This window comes from Protopterus annectens, chromosome 13.part0 (assembly GCF_019279795.1).
Source record: "Protopterus annectens isolate FY-2018-M chromosome 13.part0, PAN1.0, whole genome shotgun sequence".
Classification (NCBI taxonomy): domain Eukaryota; kingdom Metazoa; phylum Chordata; order Ceratodontiformes; family Protopteridae; genus Protopterus; species Protopterus annectens.
Window position 1 is genome coordinate 645,974,009 of NC_056747.1, and position 18,681 is coordinate 645,992,689.

Sequence of the window (18,681 nt, forward strand, 5' to 3'; positions counted from 1 at the left end):
GAACACAACTCCGCAACTTCCAGTAGGAGTGTAGGATACAACCAATCAGAAATGCACTTAAATAATGCTATATATCAACAGAATAATCATGTTTTATTCAGATTAAGGTGCAATTATGACTGACTAGAAAGAGGGAGGGAAGGAGGAGATGTGGGGGCGTGACATGCATGCTAAGCAGGGAGGAAGAAAATGATAAAAGAGAGTGATGAATGGGTGAGGGTGAGGTGGAGAGGTATAAAATAGGAGGAGCAGTGAACATTCAAATCCTAGGATGAAAGGTGGAGTGTTGTGTGAGTTTATGTGATTCCAGTGCTATGGAAGCAATTTTTCCCCATATTACATCCACAAATAGCCTGAACTTCATTCTCAGACCATTAAGTGACATAAGGATTAGCTTACTTATGTTAACCAACTAAACCCTCTTGGCAAAGCCACAGATGCCACTCTTCAGGGGCAGTTTGAAAGTACTGTCAAATTAACTGACTTATTCGGACACAGTAGGCAAATGGGGAGTAAGATTGTCAAACCCAGGATTACAACATGACATAGTTCATAGCCTTAGGCTATTGTATTAAATTAACAAATAGCTCTTTCTCCTTGCCTGTTAATAATCTACTCCTGTGGCACCATCCAAAATTCATCTGACAGCCTATTAACCATAACCACCAAGAAATCATCCCTGGATTATTCTGTCACACTGAGCCAGCATATTATTCAGTTCTGCCTTCTAGTAATCAACATTAATTGCCAGCTGATGATTTTTATTGTGTTATATAAAGTTATTTGAACTCTTACTTGTAATTAAAATTGTTGTTTCTGTGGAGCTTTTCTCCCCGGGCCTCCACTGAAAACGGGCCCCCAAGCCCAGTGGACCTCCCTGGTAATCAACCTGAAATAAATAAATAATAAGCATGCACTGCCTTTCCTTTATATATACACACGGAATCCAGATTCCAACTCACAGTCACAGTATGCTAAGTTTCAGTTATGCCTATATCTACATCTCCTCCTAGAAGTGCAGCTTACACCAGACAAATTTTTCCAACAAATCTAGTATTATATACATAATTTTCTAACCAATGTGCATTTTAGAAGACAGCATTTGTTGTTGGAACACCAGGCTATGTCAGTTTCCAGTATCCGCTATTTTACATTTATTTTACAAATAATTTCTTTGCACTCCCTCAGGCAGTAATCATACTTATGGCATGTACTGTAGTTTAGCAGCTCTTTAAACCAAACAGCTAATGGTGCACACACAGCAACATGGCTGTTCTACTTGAAAAAAAAAACAGGTACAAAAATTTGCAGATGAGGGTTGAGGAAGTATTGTTTTCAAAAGATCTTTACATAGCAAGCATAAACATTAAAAATTAATTTAAATGCAATTATGCATTTGGGACTGATAAATCATTCATCTCCCATTTAGTAATAATCTATGACCACAACAGAAAACAGTTTGATGGTCACACTACTTATTATAGACTTCATCCTTCTACAAGGCACCTAGGTATGCAGACTTAAAAGCATTTCACAAAGCATCAATCAAGTTACAGAAAGAGAAAGTACAGTTGTGTAAGAAAAACTTGCCATAACAGTAGGTGTTTGAATGATCACTGCTGTTGTAGCCTTGGCTGTAGCCTTGGCTACAGGGGATAATATATTCTGCCAAGAATAAAACAGTCGGCCAGCTTCAAAAGCTTCAGGGCACCTTCCACATGTCCAAACTGTCAGGCACCTCGAGCTTAGCTAACTAAAAGACAAGTTTGGATGCAAAGCCCTTCAGAGCTTTCTTGCCAGCAGAGTGAGAGGGAGGTTGAGCCCTGAAAGGACAATGCTAGGAAAAAACAAAAAAATAAATGTGTACACTGTGGCATAAAAAAACACCAAAAAAGGGGGGTGGAGGGAGGGAGCAGCTACTGTAGCAGTGATCATTCAAACATCTACCGTTATGTTAAGTTTTACTTAAACAACTGTACAATATTTATCATACTGATCACTGCTGAATTAGCATTAGCTATAGGAGTAGATTACCTTAGCCAACTATATTTAGGAGGTAGAAGAACAGTCCAGCAGCCCCTGAAAAATGGTCCTAGCAAAGCTTGTTCTGGACCAAGGGAAACAATAAAGCTTATAGTGTTTTGTAAATGTATGTACAGAGAACCACGAAGCACCTTCTAGAATATTTCTAAATTCCAATCCTTACCAAAAAGCCATCGATGAAGCCAAGGCCCTGGTAGGGTAGGCCTTGACCCTGCCTGGAATATTTTCATTATGATGAGTATAACGAAGGTAATGCTTAGAAAACCATTTGGAAATAGTCTGTTTTGATGCAGGTTGCCCCTTCTTCTTACCTTCGCAAGAAATGAACAATCGATCAAAAGATCTGAAAGACTTAGTTCTGTCAAGACACTACGTGAGTTTTCTGTGGACATCCATGGTGTGGAGTATTCTTTCTTCCTCATTTTTAGGTTCAAAAATGAGGAGGTGGATATTTTGGCTTAAAAAAACGTGTATACCACTTTAAGCATAAAAGACAGACTAGTTCTCAAAGAAAGCTTGTCTCTAAGAATGAGACAGGGTTGATTCACCATAAGAGCTTGGAACTCAGATACTGTTCTTGCAGAGGTCAGAGCAATTGGCAAACTGTTTTCCAGGTTAAGAACCTCAAGTCAGACACATTAGCTGGTTCAAATACAACTACTTCATAACTATCTTGCCAATCACTGGCTCTGCTCCTGTCATACTCCTGGCTAACTCCACTCAGCCTGTCCCACCACTTTCAGCTCTTCTATACTCTACATCTCATTTACCACCACCTCGCTTGGATTATGTTGACTCTCTTCTGGTTCTCATAACTCCACCAGTATAAAGGATGTTTGGCACCACTGTTGACTGTACATATTTCATGACTACTTTACTTATATTCCTTATGTTACATTCTATTTGATTTACTTGCTATCTTGCCTCTGTACCAACATCTTTAGTGTTCTGTTTCTTAAGCTTTATATAGAATTCTGCGTTTTTTTATAATTTTCCTATGTAAAATATTCCATATACTAATATTGTACTGACTAGTATTGTATTTGCACTGTTTTTAAGTGGAGTTTTTCTCCCTGGGCCTTTGCTGAAAATGGGCACCTGGCCCAGACAGAGCACTCATGGCAAGCATCAAAGACTGAAACAATACTAATTTCACAAACTTAAGTTGTATCCTGTCGCTGTATTAGAAACCCTAAACATTTGAAGAAATTAACAAGAGAGAGAGAAACAATATTGATAAGCTGGTACAGCGTCGTCTGAGAATAAATACAACATAAGCAATATATGTTGAAAGACAGGTCTCTGAATCCATTATCTTAATTTTCTTATTGATCCCTTCCCTAATGTTAAAATATTAATCAAGCAATTAATTAATTTACTGTGATGGACTCTCAATAGCCAGAAGATTCAATAAGCACTATTTTACAATTAAGATGTCGGCTTTATGGCTTGATACCAGAAACTACTGCTCATATCAAGATCAGTGGACTTATTAATGGTAAGACATTGCTTTCGCAGGAGGCACTAGAAAATCTCTGCCTCATTCAGCATTTGCTAAAAAGCTTAGGGATGGGTGTTAACACTTCTGTCAGCTGTCCAAGGAACTGTGCCAGCATCAGGACAAGGTAACAGAGTTCCTACCATAAGGAGGCAATATAGCCTCCCAGGTGGTGCATGTGTTAGGATACAAATAACTAGCCAGAGATGCAAACGCTGGTCTACTAGACAGTAGATACTTAGCAACAAAATGACAAGTTACTCCAGTTTAGGTGTTTTATTTCCAAAATGCCATTATCAGCCTTATAAGTATAATTGTCGATTTCATAACAGATGTTTCAAGTTCATAATGAACTTTACTCTCAGTCTTGCATGAAACTGTGCCTCCAGTGGGAAAGGGGCAGTGTAGGAGTAAAGTTTATATGTGGTTGCAACTCTCAGCTGGGGGAAAAGGATAGGTATCATAGTTCTGAACATTAGGTTTTATCTTTACCTTATCTCTGATGATACACAATGGTCCTAACAAGTTTCTCTCTCTCTCTGTCTCTTACACTTCGCACAACAGAATTGTTTGTGGCCTTTTAAATAAAATATTAAGTTTGATGTAACTTTTCTACAATTATAGCGAAAAAGAGAACTATTTTGATGCTGGGCCACTGCCCTCATATAAAAACACTGTAGTACGTATAGGTACTATGCAAGTTATCAACTTAACTAAAATGAATGCTGCATTAACAATGACTGATGAATGTCACTTACTCTACAGTTTATTTGTACTGCCTATAATATTTATAATGTTTTGTAATAAATCTTACTAATGCAAACACTAGCTACTGATTACCTGTGTTTCAGGTACCAAAAGATGGTGGCACATCCAAAGCCTGTAGCCAAACTAAGGTGGGACTGAGGGCATGGAAGTGAGGCAAGGAACTCACTGCTGCATCGTCCATCTTCCCATGTGATCAGATGACTGACATCTCTTGGTTGAAAGATGTGATTGCCTTCATGTTCCAGCCAGCAGCAGCCTGAAACAGAACTGAACATGTCAGTCACAAGTCTCCTTGAACCAGATTTTCAAGGAGATGGTCTAACAAAACACATATTAGGTACAATGATCTTACTTTTGATAAAAGTAAATAAAGAATTAAAACATTTTTGTAAAATAAATTTTCAAATCATAAAAATGATGCTATCATTAAAGCTCTAGGGACAGTAGCTGACAACTATTTAAACTCTGAACTGTGCTCATCTATCAGTGTAAAAAACATTCTGAAGCACATCTACTTCAAAATGTCATGCTACATGTTCTTTAGAGAGCACTGCTTCATTTTATTTCACACTAAACCAATCCATCAGTGATTATAATGTTACATTTTGCAGCCACTAAACAAGTCATGTCAAACTTAAAAAGGTTAACAGAGGTAATTCAGAAAGCTCAAGTCAGGTCTGGTATCCCATCTATGGCACAGAGGATGACAGGACTAACAAGAAACAGTACAAAGGATTAGACTAGATAAAAATCACTTCAGCTAGCAGATCTAGGAGACTCTCTCTCTCTCTGATACTCTTCCTGTGGAAGGAATAAAGAAGTTGTGTTGAAGTTTAAAGTGGTTTATTCAGTTGAGTAGGTAGATGGACAAGTGTTCTAGAACAAGAAAAAAGTGTTTACAGCCTCTAAATATTGTGGTTCTACTTCTGTTGATGGTGTCCTATGCAGGTTTGTGCAGAGAGCTATGAAAATCTGCCTTAGTAGCTTGTGCTCATGAGGAAGGTGACAAGGCAGTTACGAGGAAACTACAAACCTTTAGGCTTTATCTCACTCTTTGGCCAAGATCATGTAGATATCCACTATTAATGTAAGAGGACCTAGGCCTACTTATACATACTCAACACAAGTTTCAGTCATTACAAGAGGCTGAATCAGTGTTAATGAATACATATTATGATCTTGTAAGAATACATAAAGGAGAATTTCTATGTGCTTTCTTTCTGGAGCTTTTTAAACCATTTAATATTGTTGATGATGTGATTGTTTTAAATAAGCTTGCTTGACTTTAACGTGAAGCTGTTAATTTTACCTCGTTTATTAGTTATGGTTGGAATTCAAGAAGGTTTACTGTGAAGGGAAGCCTTAATGCAATCACTTCCCCCCTTGTCATAAGCCTTTCTGATTGTTAGACCACCTTACTGCTGAGGCTTTCAGTTTGCAGGGCTTTCAGCACAGAAGGCAGTCTTACAGGTAGAGCTGCATAATGCTGTAGTCCAGGGAAGCAGTTTAAATTCAGTAATGCCAGCAGCTCTAGATTACACAGCTGAGCAAGTCAGAGAATCACCTGGCTACATAAAATTTCAATCATGGAGAAAAAGTTTTGTTTGTGTTTTTCGGCTTTTCCCGGTTAGGGGTCGCCACAGCGGAACTCCGGTCCGCTAATGATTGGCAGTTGATTTTTATGTACCGGCTTGCCAGGCCTGACGCATAACCTTCAACGAAGTATGCCCATTCACGCACGTCTCCACGCAGAAGACGCTCTAGCTGAGAATCGGACCAGGCAACGTCTTACTGTGAGGAGACAATGCTACCGCAGCACCACCACCACGGTAATCATGGAGAAAAAGTCACCGCCGATGCTGTTGGCGACAGTCATGGAAACAGTCACCTAACTTAACTGCACTATGTAGTTTTCCATAAGAGTGAATGGGTGACTGATATGTTTTTACGGCGGTGACTTTTTCAATCATGGAGAAAAAGTCACCGCCGTAAAAACATATCAGTTACCCATTCACTCTTATGGAAAACTCCATAGTGCAGTTAAGTTAGGTGACTGTTTCCATGACTGTCATCAACAGCATTGGAGGATCTCGTGTTTGTGTGTGTGTGTGTGTGTGTGTGTGTGTGTGTGTGTGTGTGTGTGTGTGTGTGTGTGTGGTGTGTGTGTGTGTGGTAGTGCCTTGCCAGTGTGATACCTGGGCCATTAAGGGGAATACTACCACATTGGGTATGACAGCTCCCTTGTTGTCTAGTGTGCAATTCTAGGACATGCTAATGTGCCAGTAATGAGGTCTTTCTCATTGTGGCCATAACCCATCTCTGAATCACATTTTTTCAACATCCTGGTAATTGATCAACTTGTGCAGGCTATTACTGCAAGCACTGAGCTTTCTTCTGAATGCCAAGGTATACCTTTGTAAGAAAAAGGTAAGAAGGTTTTAATTTTTTTTCAAGATTTTCTGATTTAACACCTCAAAGTTCAGTTCTGAAGCCTTTACTTTTTTCACTGTTGTGAATGATATGTAGATACATTCAGGACACATTAGACGGTATGCATACAATACTTTGGGTATGTTGTCAAAAAATATGGATATACATTTTGTCATGAAAACACTATCAGTCTGTTATGGGAAAGACTATCAAGACATATACTATGTTTAACCTTGGCTAAAACTAAGAATGGTGATACTGGGCAACAATGCTCTGGGTGTGAATAAGGTCAATCATCTTAAATCATCTTTAATTCTACCGAGTTGTGGATTTTCAAATATCTTGTTTTTTAGTGAAGTGGCTGTTGTGTTTTTTTGCTTATACTGGGTGAGAATGCTAAAGGGCTGCATAACACAAATCAGTATAAATCCCTTATTTTGTTATGTAATGCTGTTTATCAGTGCGACACTGCGATGCACAAATGCCACATCACTAAATGTTAAGATACTTACACCAATTTGACCTTTGCAGCAAATAAACATTTTACAATGTTATACCATAATTACTCCCAATTCCTAAAAATACGGGTCATGTAGCATTTGAACTAGCTGCAAAATACAACAGTTTGAACTGTCAGGCAGTGTGTCCCCCAAAGGGTTTCCTCTTCAAAGGGGAACACTACAGCTGCTGACAAAATAAGAAATAGCTCTGCAACAGTCTGGCCTATAAATTAAAATTAGAATTAGAATAGTAATATATGAGAAGGTGTGAAAGGGCAAAAACATTCCAAATTAGCTAATATGGTAAACAGAAAACAAACTTTTACTGATTACAGGAATCTACTGTAGCAACAGCTTAACCTATGTAAAAAGGACATTAAGAATCATATGTAATTCACCCCTTCCTAAAAAATTACCTCAAACAGGCTGCTGCATATTACCATAGCTCTCATTCAAGTGTAGTAAATATATAAATAAGTGCACATTCAGCAGAAGCAGTCAGCAAGATAGGTGCTCATGAGGGATGGTATGAGATGGAAAGAGTAAAATGGAGGGAGAGAGGAAAACAAGCAACTTGGGAATTATTCTACGTAACTGCATGAGGAAGGTACAGTGCTGTTGCAGTTCCCGTTTTTGCCAGAATATTATGATGACTCTCAAACTCTAATATTGATCAAGCACATTTTAAGTTCAGCTCACTGACAAGTTTCAGTAACAATCATGATGTGATCAATATCTTGCAGTGTTTCAGTACGATCTTGCCTCACAAACATTTGTTTCAGGCACTGCACGCACATGAGCACAGTGTCAAAGCTGTTTCATAAAATGATAAAATTTAACTTGCTTCACTGAGCTAAACACATCATGCCATAAGCACTCTGGAAGTCTTCTGCCATGCTGCCACATTATGTCAAGACTGAAACTGCCTGTCAAACAGCTGCCCTGCTCAATAATGTTACCATATTAAGCTGTACATGTCTTTTAGCTCCACTATTTTGTGAAACCTCCATGTCTAACTAACCCTCACTACTAGATGAAAATGTGAACTAATGACCATTGAGGAATATGACGGTCAGGTAGCAACTTTAGTTTCAACAAAAAAGCATATAATTTTTCTAAGTTTTCTGTTTCATGTTCCCAAAAAGCAGAGCATGTAAAGTCATGAACACACCCTTGTTTAACAACTTAGTAAAGTGGGTGAAGACTATGAGCTACTGAAAGCCTCATTCTGAAGTTAACAAATTTGATTCTCTCAGTCTTCCTCTGTATTCTGTGTGGCTCTGACCTTTCTGACCAAGTCACTCAACTAGACAGTTTTCCAGTACATAACTTATCCGAACTGGAAAGTGCCACTTGTGCTTAGTAGGTTTAACTGAAAACAAAAAAGTATGCTCTCTATCTAATGGCCACTGACTGGAAGAGTCAAAGCCTCTCACTACTGTCTAGTGGCAGTTTGTTACTTACTGTGCACTGATTCACATCACAATGTCCTCTATGCTTGGAGATCCTCAGTCAGGTTTCTCTGACTGGTGTGCCAACAACTCAGATTTCTGCTTAATCTGGGGGTCAATGGTGACACAATCGGTACACATCACTGCCTCTGGGCTGGTAGGTCAGAATAACAAAAGAAACTGAAATACTTCATTTAATTAATTAAAAAGTACAAATGTGTAACCTGCACTTACCCATAACAGCAGATTTTCAAATTCCTCACTGCCGCAATAGCCTTTAGGCTAAATGAGCTGTATCTTGCCCAAGACACAACAACCTTCTAGCTTCCAAAACCTCCCTCCAGCACTTCCACTGACTCCTGACTGATCAGCCTGAAGAGGGAAAACCAGCAGTAAGAGACTAAAATTTGCAGGACACTTTTGCCCAAAAGTTAAAATATAGTATACTTAGCTTGAACTACAAAAACAAGAAATAACCTCCAAACTATTTTCCAACAATAACTATATGCAATAATAGGGGACGGAGGGTGGTTGCAGCTACTGCAGCAGTGAGGAATTCAAACATCTTACTTTATGGGTAAGATCAACTTACATAACTGTAGTATGTTCACCATTCTCACTGCTGCAGTAACCTTTAGGCTACATGGGTTGATTACCACTGCCTATCCAACCTGGGAGGAGGAATGATATGCATCAAGGAGCCCCTGGAAAACTGACATAGCACAGCCATTCCTGGAAACAGAAAAAGAATGCATTTTGTAATGCCTTGTAAAGGTATGCACAGAGGAGCACATAGCTGCCTCTGGAATGCTTCTAGAGTCCGCCTCTTTCCAATATGCCATTAAACAAGACAAGGCCCTCAGAGTGAGCCTTGATACTGCCTGGAAATGGTTTACTATGACTGGAATAACAAAAGGCAATACCAGAGGACAACCATCTAGAAATAGTCTGTTTTGACATTGGATGTGATTTCATAGTCCCAACATAAGAAATAACTAGCTGATGAGGTCTTCTAAAGGATTTGTTGCTGTCAAGGAAGCACCTGAGCTGCCTGAGTATGACCAGAGTATGACCAGAGTATGTCCAGAGTATGCAGAATCCTTTCTCCTTTGTTCTGAGGGACTGGATAGAACACTGAGACATTGAATGCTTGACTCAAACTCTGAAACCACCTTGGGCATGAATGCAGGATTTGTTCATAATGACACCCTATTCCTATGGAAGATGAGATAGGAAGCACTTGCTATGAGAACTTGCAACTCAGACACTCCTCTTGTAGACATCAGAGCAATAAGAAAAACAGTTTTCCACATAATAAACATTAAATCTGCTTGATGTGTATGTTCAAATGGAGACATGGTTAATTTTTCTAGCTCAAAGATAAGATCCCAAGAAGGATCCGCCTGTTTGCATGGAGGTCTCAGTTGTAACACTCCTTTCAGAAACTGTTTTACCAAAAAATATTGAAGAAAGTGGAGGATCTATGGGCAGACATACTTAAATAGCTGCAAGATGTACAATGAAAGAGTAGTATGACAGGCCAGAGGCTAGCAATGCACACAAATACTTGAGCACCACTGGTAAATAATCCCCGTTAGGGCCGTGGTTACTGGCTACGTCCCAACTAGAAAATCTCTTCCACTTACCGATATAAGATTTTCTAGTAGCAGGTTTTTTTGCTTCCTTTGGTACAGGCTGCACAACCTTAGAAAAGAGGTACGTAAAAGAAAATTTAATCATCCTGACAGTTAACTGAACATGTTTTGAGACTGGTGTCATTCACGCTCCCTCTATCTTGTGTGAATAGGTCCAGTTTGTGAGGAATGCTGCAGCAATTTCTCTTGGCCAATTCAATAAGAAGGGAGAACCACTAGCGCCTGGGCCAAAAAAGGGGTCAGCACAATTATTTTTGAAGAGTACATCTGAATCTTCAGAATTACAGTAGATATCAGTAGAAAGGGGGAATAAATAAATAAATGAACATTTACTTCCATGAAAAATAGCAAGCATCCATTTTCTAGGCTTCTTTGCAAGGAGCCCTGGAGTAGAATTTAAGTTATCAGTTTTGAAAGGAGGAAATCATCTACTTGGGATATCCTCAACAATTGAATCAATTCCTTGAAACCCCCTTATTCAATATCCATTCATGAGGCTCTGTACTGGTCCTGCTCTGACTGAATCTAGGATATTTGGAGGGTTAATGGGGGCTGAAGGATTACCTTCCAAACTATCACTGCCAGCCTGCACAGATGATACAATTTTGTACCTCCTTGCCTGTTGATGTACCAAATCACTGTAGTATTGTCTGTAATCCCAGGGAGAGGTCCTTGGGACATAGATGATACAGAGACTTTAAGGTATGAATCACAGACAACATCTCTGATATTTATGTGCTCTGGTCTGTCTGAGGAATCCCACAGGACTTGAAACTTTACCTTCCCCCTCCACTGAAAATGCCCTGCAAGCAAACTCTGAGCCATCAGTAGTTAAAGAATGACTTGGAGAAGAAAAGGAGACACCTGCATTTTCTTGTATTTGTAGTCTCCATGAATACAGTTCCTTTTTTTGGAATATGAAATTCTAGAAGATGCAAATGTTGGGTTTATGTATTTTTTTTTATCGTGGTGAGAGGAATTACGAGAATCACAGATGCCACAAATCCAAGAATCCTCAGATACTGTCTGACTGAAGTCTAAGACTGAGCTGGTAAAAATCTGGAAAGTTTTCAGATAAAAATCCACCTTCTCCTGCATCAAAAAGCCTATTACTGTAGGGTATCTACAAGATAGACTAGAAAAGCAAGCAAGTGTGACAAGGATAAGGAGGATTTCTGAACATTTATCTGGAATCCTAAACTGTTCATAAGAGATAAAACTCATATTAATTATTCTTGACATCTGGGAAAAGACTCTGTAAAGATAAGTTTGTTTGTGTCTTTCGGCTTTTCCCGATTAGGGGTCGCCACAATGGAACTCCGGTCCGCTAATGATTGGCAGTTGATTTTTACCTACCGGCTTGCCAGGCCTGACGCACAACCTTCAACGAAGGTACGCCCATTCACGCACGTCTCCACGCAGAAGATGCTCTAGCTGAGAATTGAACCGGACAGCGTCTTACTGTGAGGCAACAACGCTACCGCAGCACTCTGCAAAGTAAGTCATCTAAATAAGGAAAACCTGAAATCAATTCAGTCTGAAGTGAGCTATGACTTGAGCTAGACACTTTGGAAACACGCTTTGAGCAGCAGATAACCCAAAGGGTACTGCAAAGAAGTGACAATGCAACCAAACACAAAATCTGAGAAATTTACTGAAGCCTTTGGCTATGGCAATGTGATAGTATACATCTTTTGCATCAAATGTTACCATAAAGCTTCCCTGGGGAATCAGAGGTAACGGACTCTGAAGAGTCAACATCTCAAATTTTGAAGATTTAGGAAGGGAAGATGTAGAACTGGATCCAAGAAACACTCTAGAATAGAAGAAGGCTTTGTCCCTTTAATTTAACTGGCACTGGTTCTATGATTCCTAGGGTAAGGGCTGAAGAGCATGAAAAAAATTCTGTTTGTTTCAGAAGGTGGGGAGGAACTCCCCTTAAAGGAGGTGTTTATATCCAGTGCCACCTATATCCCTCCTGAACTACCTTTAACACCCATGAGTCTGTCACAATCTGTTACCAAAGGGGAATGTATAGAGACAGTTGCTGGAACAGGTTTAAAAGACAGAGGCAAGAGGTGAGTGAAGTAATTGTGAAGTTGTATACTGTCATTTTTTAGGAAACTATCCTTGTTTCTTATCATTCACATCTTGCACTCTCTTTTTGTTTCCCTATTTGGCTTGAGAAGGCAAAGATAGTTTGTTTTGTTTCTTAAATGTGAAACAGGATCTGGGAGATTTGTAAAGGGGCAACAAGACAAAAGATGAACGCAAGTTGTTATGAAGAGGAGATTCTTCCAAGAATTTCTTGAAGATTTTCTTCCAAAATTTTATTGAATTAAGCTCAGAGAGCTTTCACAAAAATGCTTTCTCAATTTTACAAAACATGCATAAACAATTAATTTTAAAATTTGAATAAAAGATCACATGACAGAGAAGTCAGATTTCATTGGTTAAAGCATCTTCCACAAATAATCACAAAGCTAGTTTAAAAATGATATATAAATATAGTAAACCAATGAGTGACAGTGGGAGCGAACCACAGTAGATGGAAATATTGAATATATTTTTGTCACAATGGATGTGCATTCATTATTTACAGTTATTCCTAATCTTGAAGGGATCCAAATGGTGGGCAGTTATTTGAGGAGATGTTCTGATATGGATGAAGCTAAGATTGACTTGTTGATGTCATTTTTGGAGATAGTTTTAGAAGCTAATGTGTTTTATTTTGATGGCCAGTTTTATCTTCAGAAAGATGGCGTAGCTATGGGCACTTCTTGTGCCAACAGCTACGCCAATCTGTTTATGGTCGAATGGGAGTATAGATTTATGTTTTCAATGCCCAGTTTCAAGAAATTAGTTTCTTTTTATAGACGATTTGTAGATGACCTGCTCCTTTTATGGACTGGTACATCTGATGAATTGGAAATGTTCATTGATGAGTTGAACTCTCTCACACGATATCTCACATTTAGTTTTGAATATTCCAGGTCGAGATTAGCATTTTTAGATGTTTATGTAGAAAGACTTGATAATGGCTTGATAAACACTGGGATATATAGGAAGCCATGTCATAAGAATGTTCTATTACATAGGCTAAGTATGCATCCAGGATATGTGTATGATAATATTATTAAAGGACAGGCAATGCGTGCTTCTAGGTACAATCCAACTGACCTAGGTTACAAAAACGAGTTAGGTGATTTATGTGAAAGGCTTAAGATACGTGGTTATGGCACCAGAGATATACTAAAGGGGATGGACAGTGTTGATAAATTGAGAGAAGGATGTGCAGCTCCCTATTTTTTGAGTCAATCCAGTGATGTATATGGTCACACATTCAGTGGGGGCCCAGTAGGAAGGACATAAGCTGGAGTGGCATGTTCGATTTCTTACACCAAGGATATAGGTACCATCAAAGATGTGATTAGGGCACATTGGGATGTACTATTAGTGGATCCACAGTTGAAGGGAGTGGTAGGGGAAGCACCTAGGTTCGTCTACAGGAATAAGAAGAACTTGAAAAGGTTACTTTGCTATCCCGGAGAGAGTGAATGTGGACATGAATCAGCCATTTGCTACTTCCATATGTGGTCGATGTAATTTCTGCCATTTAATTGATTCTGATCCTACCTTTGTACATCCTGTCTTGACTAAGACCTATGAGTTTCGAGTGAGAGGGAACTGTATGTCTACAGATGTTGTTTATTTGGCTACTTGTGAAGTATGTCACGCATTCTATATAGGGAAAACCAATAGATGTTTAAGAGATAGAATGCGTGAAAATATGTACAATATTAGAATACATTCTAAAACAAATGCATTAGCCAAACATGTAATGGAGAACAACGAGACGCATACTTTTAGGTTTAGGATAGTAGAGAAAATATGTCCAGGATCTAGAGGAGGTGACATTAGGACATATACTGAGACCAGAGAGGCCATATGGATTATGAGACTGAGATCGGATGTTTATCCAGGTCTCAATGGTATGGTTTCAGTTAAGCCATTTCTTAGATCTAGGAGATTAAAGACATAATTTTTATGTATTTTTGATTATTTGTGTTTTTGACAAATGAAATATTAGATATATTTATATGTTCTATATAGATATATTTTTTATATATTTTTTATTTTTCATATTTATTTATTAGGTATAGAGATTTGTATATGCTTTTATATATTGATTCATTTATTTAATTATATATCATATATTATTAATATACTGACACTGTGACAATTATTTGTGTTTTTCTTTTGTCTTTTATATACAGACTTGTAGATGTGAAGTTTTAGATTGAATGTCATTTTTTATATAGTCATTCAAAGTCCTAGCACTTTAATGGAAATTTGTTTCCCGCCACTACTTGTATTTAAACCCAGCTGTATTAATTAGAGTGTAAAGGTCTGAAGAAGCCATATGGTGAAAGCGCTAACCTGTATTTCTGCTATTAAAGTTGGTCCTCGAGCTGAATGAGTCTTTGGTTATTTTGGATTACATCGTATCACTTTGACTACTGAAGTTTTGAGGCCATTTGATGAACTTGTTATACATCTACTGTGGTTCGCTCCCACTGTCACTCATTGGTTTACTATTATTGTTCTTGACTTGTTCATTGGGAGCGTTTACTTCGTACAGGCTCTTTATTGACATTTTTGATATATAAATATATTACAAATAAACCAACAATTTTATAAAGTGCAGTGGGTAAAAATATAGCTCAAATCATCTGTTTATACTTTAATATTGGTTTCAAACTAACTGCATTATTTAATCCTGGGGAGGAGTTGACCTTTAAAGACATAATCCACTTATATTCTGCCTGTTCTCTTTTAACTCGTATACCACCACCTCTTTTACTCACAAGTATTAGCTCTAATGCCATAAATTTAAATATGTGTGGTGTCAGTTTCCATTGCGTGTTTGCATACAGCATTTGTACCAATCTGTCATTTGATATCAGGTGGATGTTCACATACTTCTTCCTTGAATTTCCTGTTGTTTTTTTTCCAACATAAAATGCTGTACAGCTCTGGCTTTTAACTAAATAAACTAGATTCACAGAATCACAATCTAAATAATTGTTAGACAAATAATTTCTATTAGTAATGGGTGAATAAACTCACACTTCTTTGATAAATGTTTACAAAATTCTTACATTACTTTGATAAATGTTTACAAAATACATATTTATTACCCCCAATTCCCACCCACTCCCTCATGCCCTAATATTATTCCTCCTGCATACACATTTCACTAGTGACTCTTACTCCAAAGCTCTCCCCAAATGACCTTACTATTTCTATATGCACATTTTTGTTTCTTGTTTCCTACTTCCCTACCTCCATTTAATTGTAGCCCTATTTCCAACTATCCTTCTACCTCCCATACTGATTTGCACGCGTTTATATCATGTTATCGAAAGATGAAAATAGTGAATGCTATTTCATCGGCCCCAAAACATCTAAACATGAAAATATCGAACATGTAGAACAGCGAATTTTTTCCCATGGAAAAAATGTGCTGCTCCGATACACATACACACAACACAAGCACATCAAACAAACAGCAACCACATACATACACTTAAATTCCTACATCTAATGCTACACTAAACTAAACATACATTACTATCTACCCACTTACCTTAACCCAAACCCTAACCCTAAGGTCCGTCACTATCGCACACTCACCTAACCCACGCCCTAACCCTAACTCACTTAAACCGCCCCTAACCCTAAAGTCTGTCACTATCACACACATGCCTAACCCGTGCCCTAACCCTAACTCACTTAACCCGCCCCTAACCCTAACGTACAAACAACTGCACACTTATCTGAACCCAACCCATAACTTATCGCCACAGTGCTAAGAATAGCGAAGCCACAGAAACAGCCAACCAAATTCTTTCCTGAGGAAAGAATTCGCTGTTCTGCAGCTTCACTATTTTTAGCATTCGCTGAATAGTGTTCGATATCAGAACATTCGAAGTTTTAATACTTTGATGTTCTGATATAGACCCATTTGCACTATATCCATTCATAATGACCACCCTATCTAATAGTACCAATCTGTTCCACACTGTATCTTGTACTTTTCCCAAATAAACTCTCATTTCTTCTTATTTTGACTATAGCATTATACTTTAGCTTTTCATACCCCTATGTTCCTTATATTCTAGAGAAGATACTAGTACAACCTAACTCTCTTCTTTTAAAGAAAATACTACTCTCCTTACCTATCCTCTACCAGTTTTCAGAATCCATCACTGAATCTCCTACTGCCCTGTAACTTCTTGTTCCTTTCTTCATTGCTACTTCCCCACTACCTGACATCTATAAAATACAGATTCTTGTACTTAATTATGTTAATCTTCAGCATGTCCTCTATTCTTCTCCTCCCACCATACCATCTTTCATCCTACCATGACTCAATGTCTCTCAACATCTTTCCAACTATGTCCAAACCACCTATCCATATTTCTTTCTTCTCTACACATTGCACCAAACCTATTTACTATTGCCCCTCACCTTCATTCCATATATAGACTAACTGCACTTCAACTCAAACCAAAACAAAATTAAGTGCAAGAATCCTCTTCAAAAAACAAGTATGCATAATTCCCCACTATATTAAAATTGTTCTAGGAGGAGATATACACCCTAATCTCAGCCCCACCTATCACAATGAACACAAAGATAATACTCTCCCACACACTTATCTAACCTAACAGCCAATCCTCAACCCTGGTGATCTAATTTTTGCTGCAATAAATGTTAGAAGCATAAAAAATAAAACTGCTGAACTACATGCCTGGATTACCCAAAGTAAACCTGATATTCTCACTGTAACGGAAACTTGGCTTAAACCCAGCATAAACAACCCTGGAGTTATACCCCTTGGCTATAATATTATCAGTAATGAAAGTATAAAGAGGAAAGGTGGTGGCATTGCTTTAATATTTCCCAGCACCTACCACATTTTCCCCTTAAAGCAAACCAATACCAAAATTCAGTTCAGCAGAGCTTATTGCTTTCCTCAAAATAAATAATCATAAACAATTATCATGCTTATTTTATTATAATTGCTTATTTATTACTATGTTTTGTTTTCTTTTTTCTTACTTATACACAACTATGCAATCTTACTATGTCCTATATAGAGTGTATTTGTCTTGGTCACTTTTCTGCAAAACTTATTACTGTAAAGTTGTCATTACTTTATTCCTGGAGCTTTTCTCCTTGGGCCTCCATTGAAAATGGGCAAGTGCTCAGTTGGACCAACCCAGTTAACAAATGTGAAATAAATAAATAAAAAAATTATATATTACTGTCCTTTACATCCCTACAACTATACTAGAATATATCCTACATTGGATATCAGTAACATCTCCACAAGCAAAAATGCTACTAGGTGACATGAATGTCAATTGGTTGGACATAAACTCTAACTCCCAACACTCAGCATGAACTTATATGGTTTCACACAACTAATTAATAGTCCCATACATTATAGCAAGACATAAAATTCCCTATTAGACTGAATCCTAGTATCAGATCCTAGCAAATACTCCACCCCAGGTACAATATCCGATTTTCTCAGTGATCATCTCCCAATCTATACAACCAGACATGTCATATATTCAAACAGCATGTTTATAAAATAACACTGTGTTTCCAAGTTTTTTACAGAAATTTTCACTACTACACTAGCATCTAAGTGTAATTTCCTAAAAATCCTCCCCTTTAATCAATGCTGCAAATGAATTCAATATAACTTTTCTAAATATCCTAAACAGACTTGTACCTCCTAGAAGGGAGTGAAAACAAATAATGTAATTTGGTTACCCAAAAAGAGTAGAATGGTAATGCAGAATAGAATAAAAGCATGGAAAGAATAGCAAAAATATAAAACACCTCAAGATCTTGAAAACTTCAGAATGTTTCGCAACTGTATTAAAAAGCAAAAAAAAAAATGAAGACAAAAAAACTATACTATAATAACTTTCAGAATAATACTAAACACAACCCTAAAAAATTCTGGACATCCATTAAAGAAATTTGACATCATGGCCAAAACTTCAACCCAAACCCCTCTCCAAATAACTCACCTCTCAAAACCACAATACATTTCAACTCTTATTTTATAGATAGTATAGCATCTCTAACCAAGGATTCCTCAACATCTAATCCCAACCCTGGCCAACAGACACATATCAACACATCCTCTTTCACATTCAAACCTGTGCCCAAATCCTATATAAAACTACTCTTAGACAAACGTAAACCATGCTCTTCTTCAGCTGAGGACCTTCCAAGTGTGTACCTAAAAA

General features: G+C 37.8%; 1 protein-coding gene across 2 annotated transcripts in view; it reads right to left on the reverse strand.

Moving 5' to 3' along the window:
- Nucleotides 1-18,681, reverse strand: part of SHPK (sedoheptulokinase) — a 525,836-nt gene that overhangs the window by 266,289 nt on the left and 240,866 nt on the right. For both annotated transcript variants that reach the window (XM_044054329.1, XM_044054330.1), the window contains exon 4: nt 4,382-4,565. In XM_044054329.1, the coding sequence (XP_043910264.1) occupies nt 4,382-4,565 (184 nt within the window). The remainder of the gene's footprint in view (nt 1-4,381; nt 4,566-18,681) is intronic.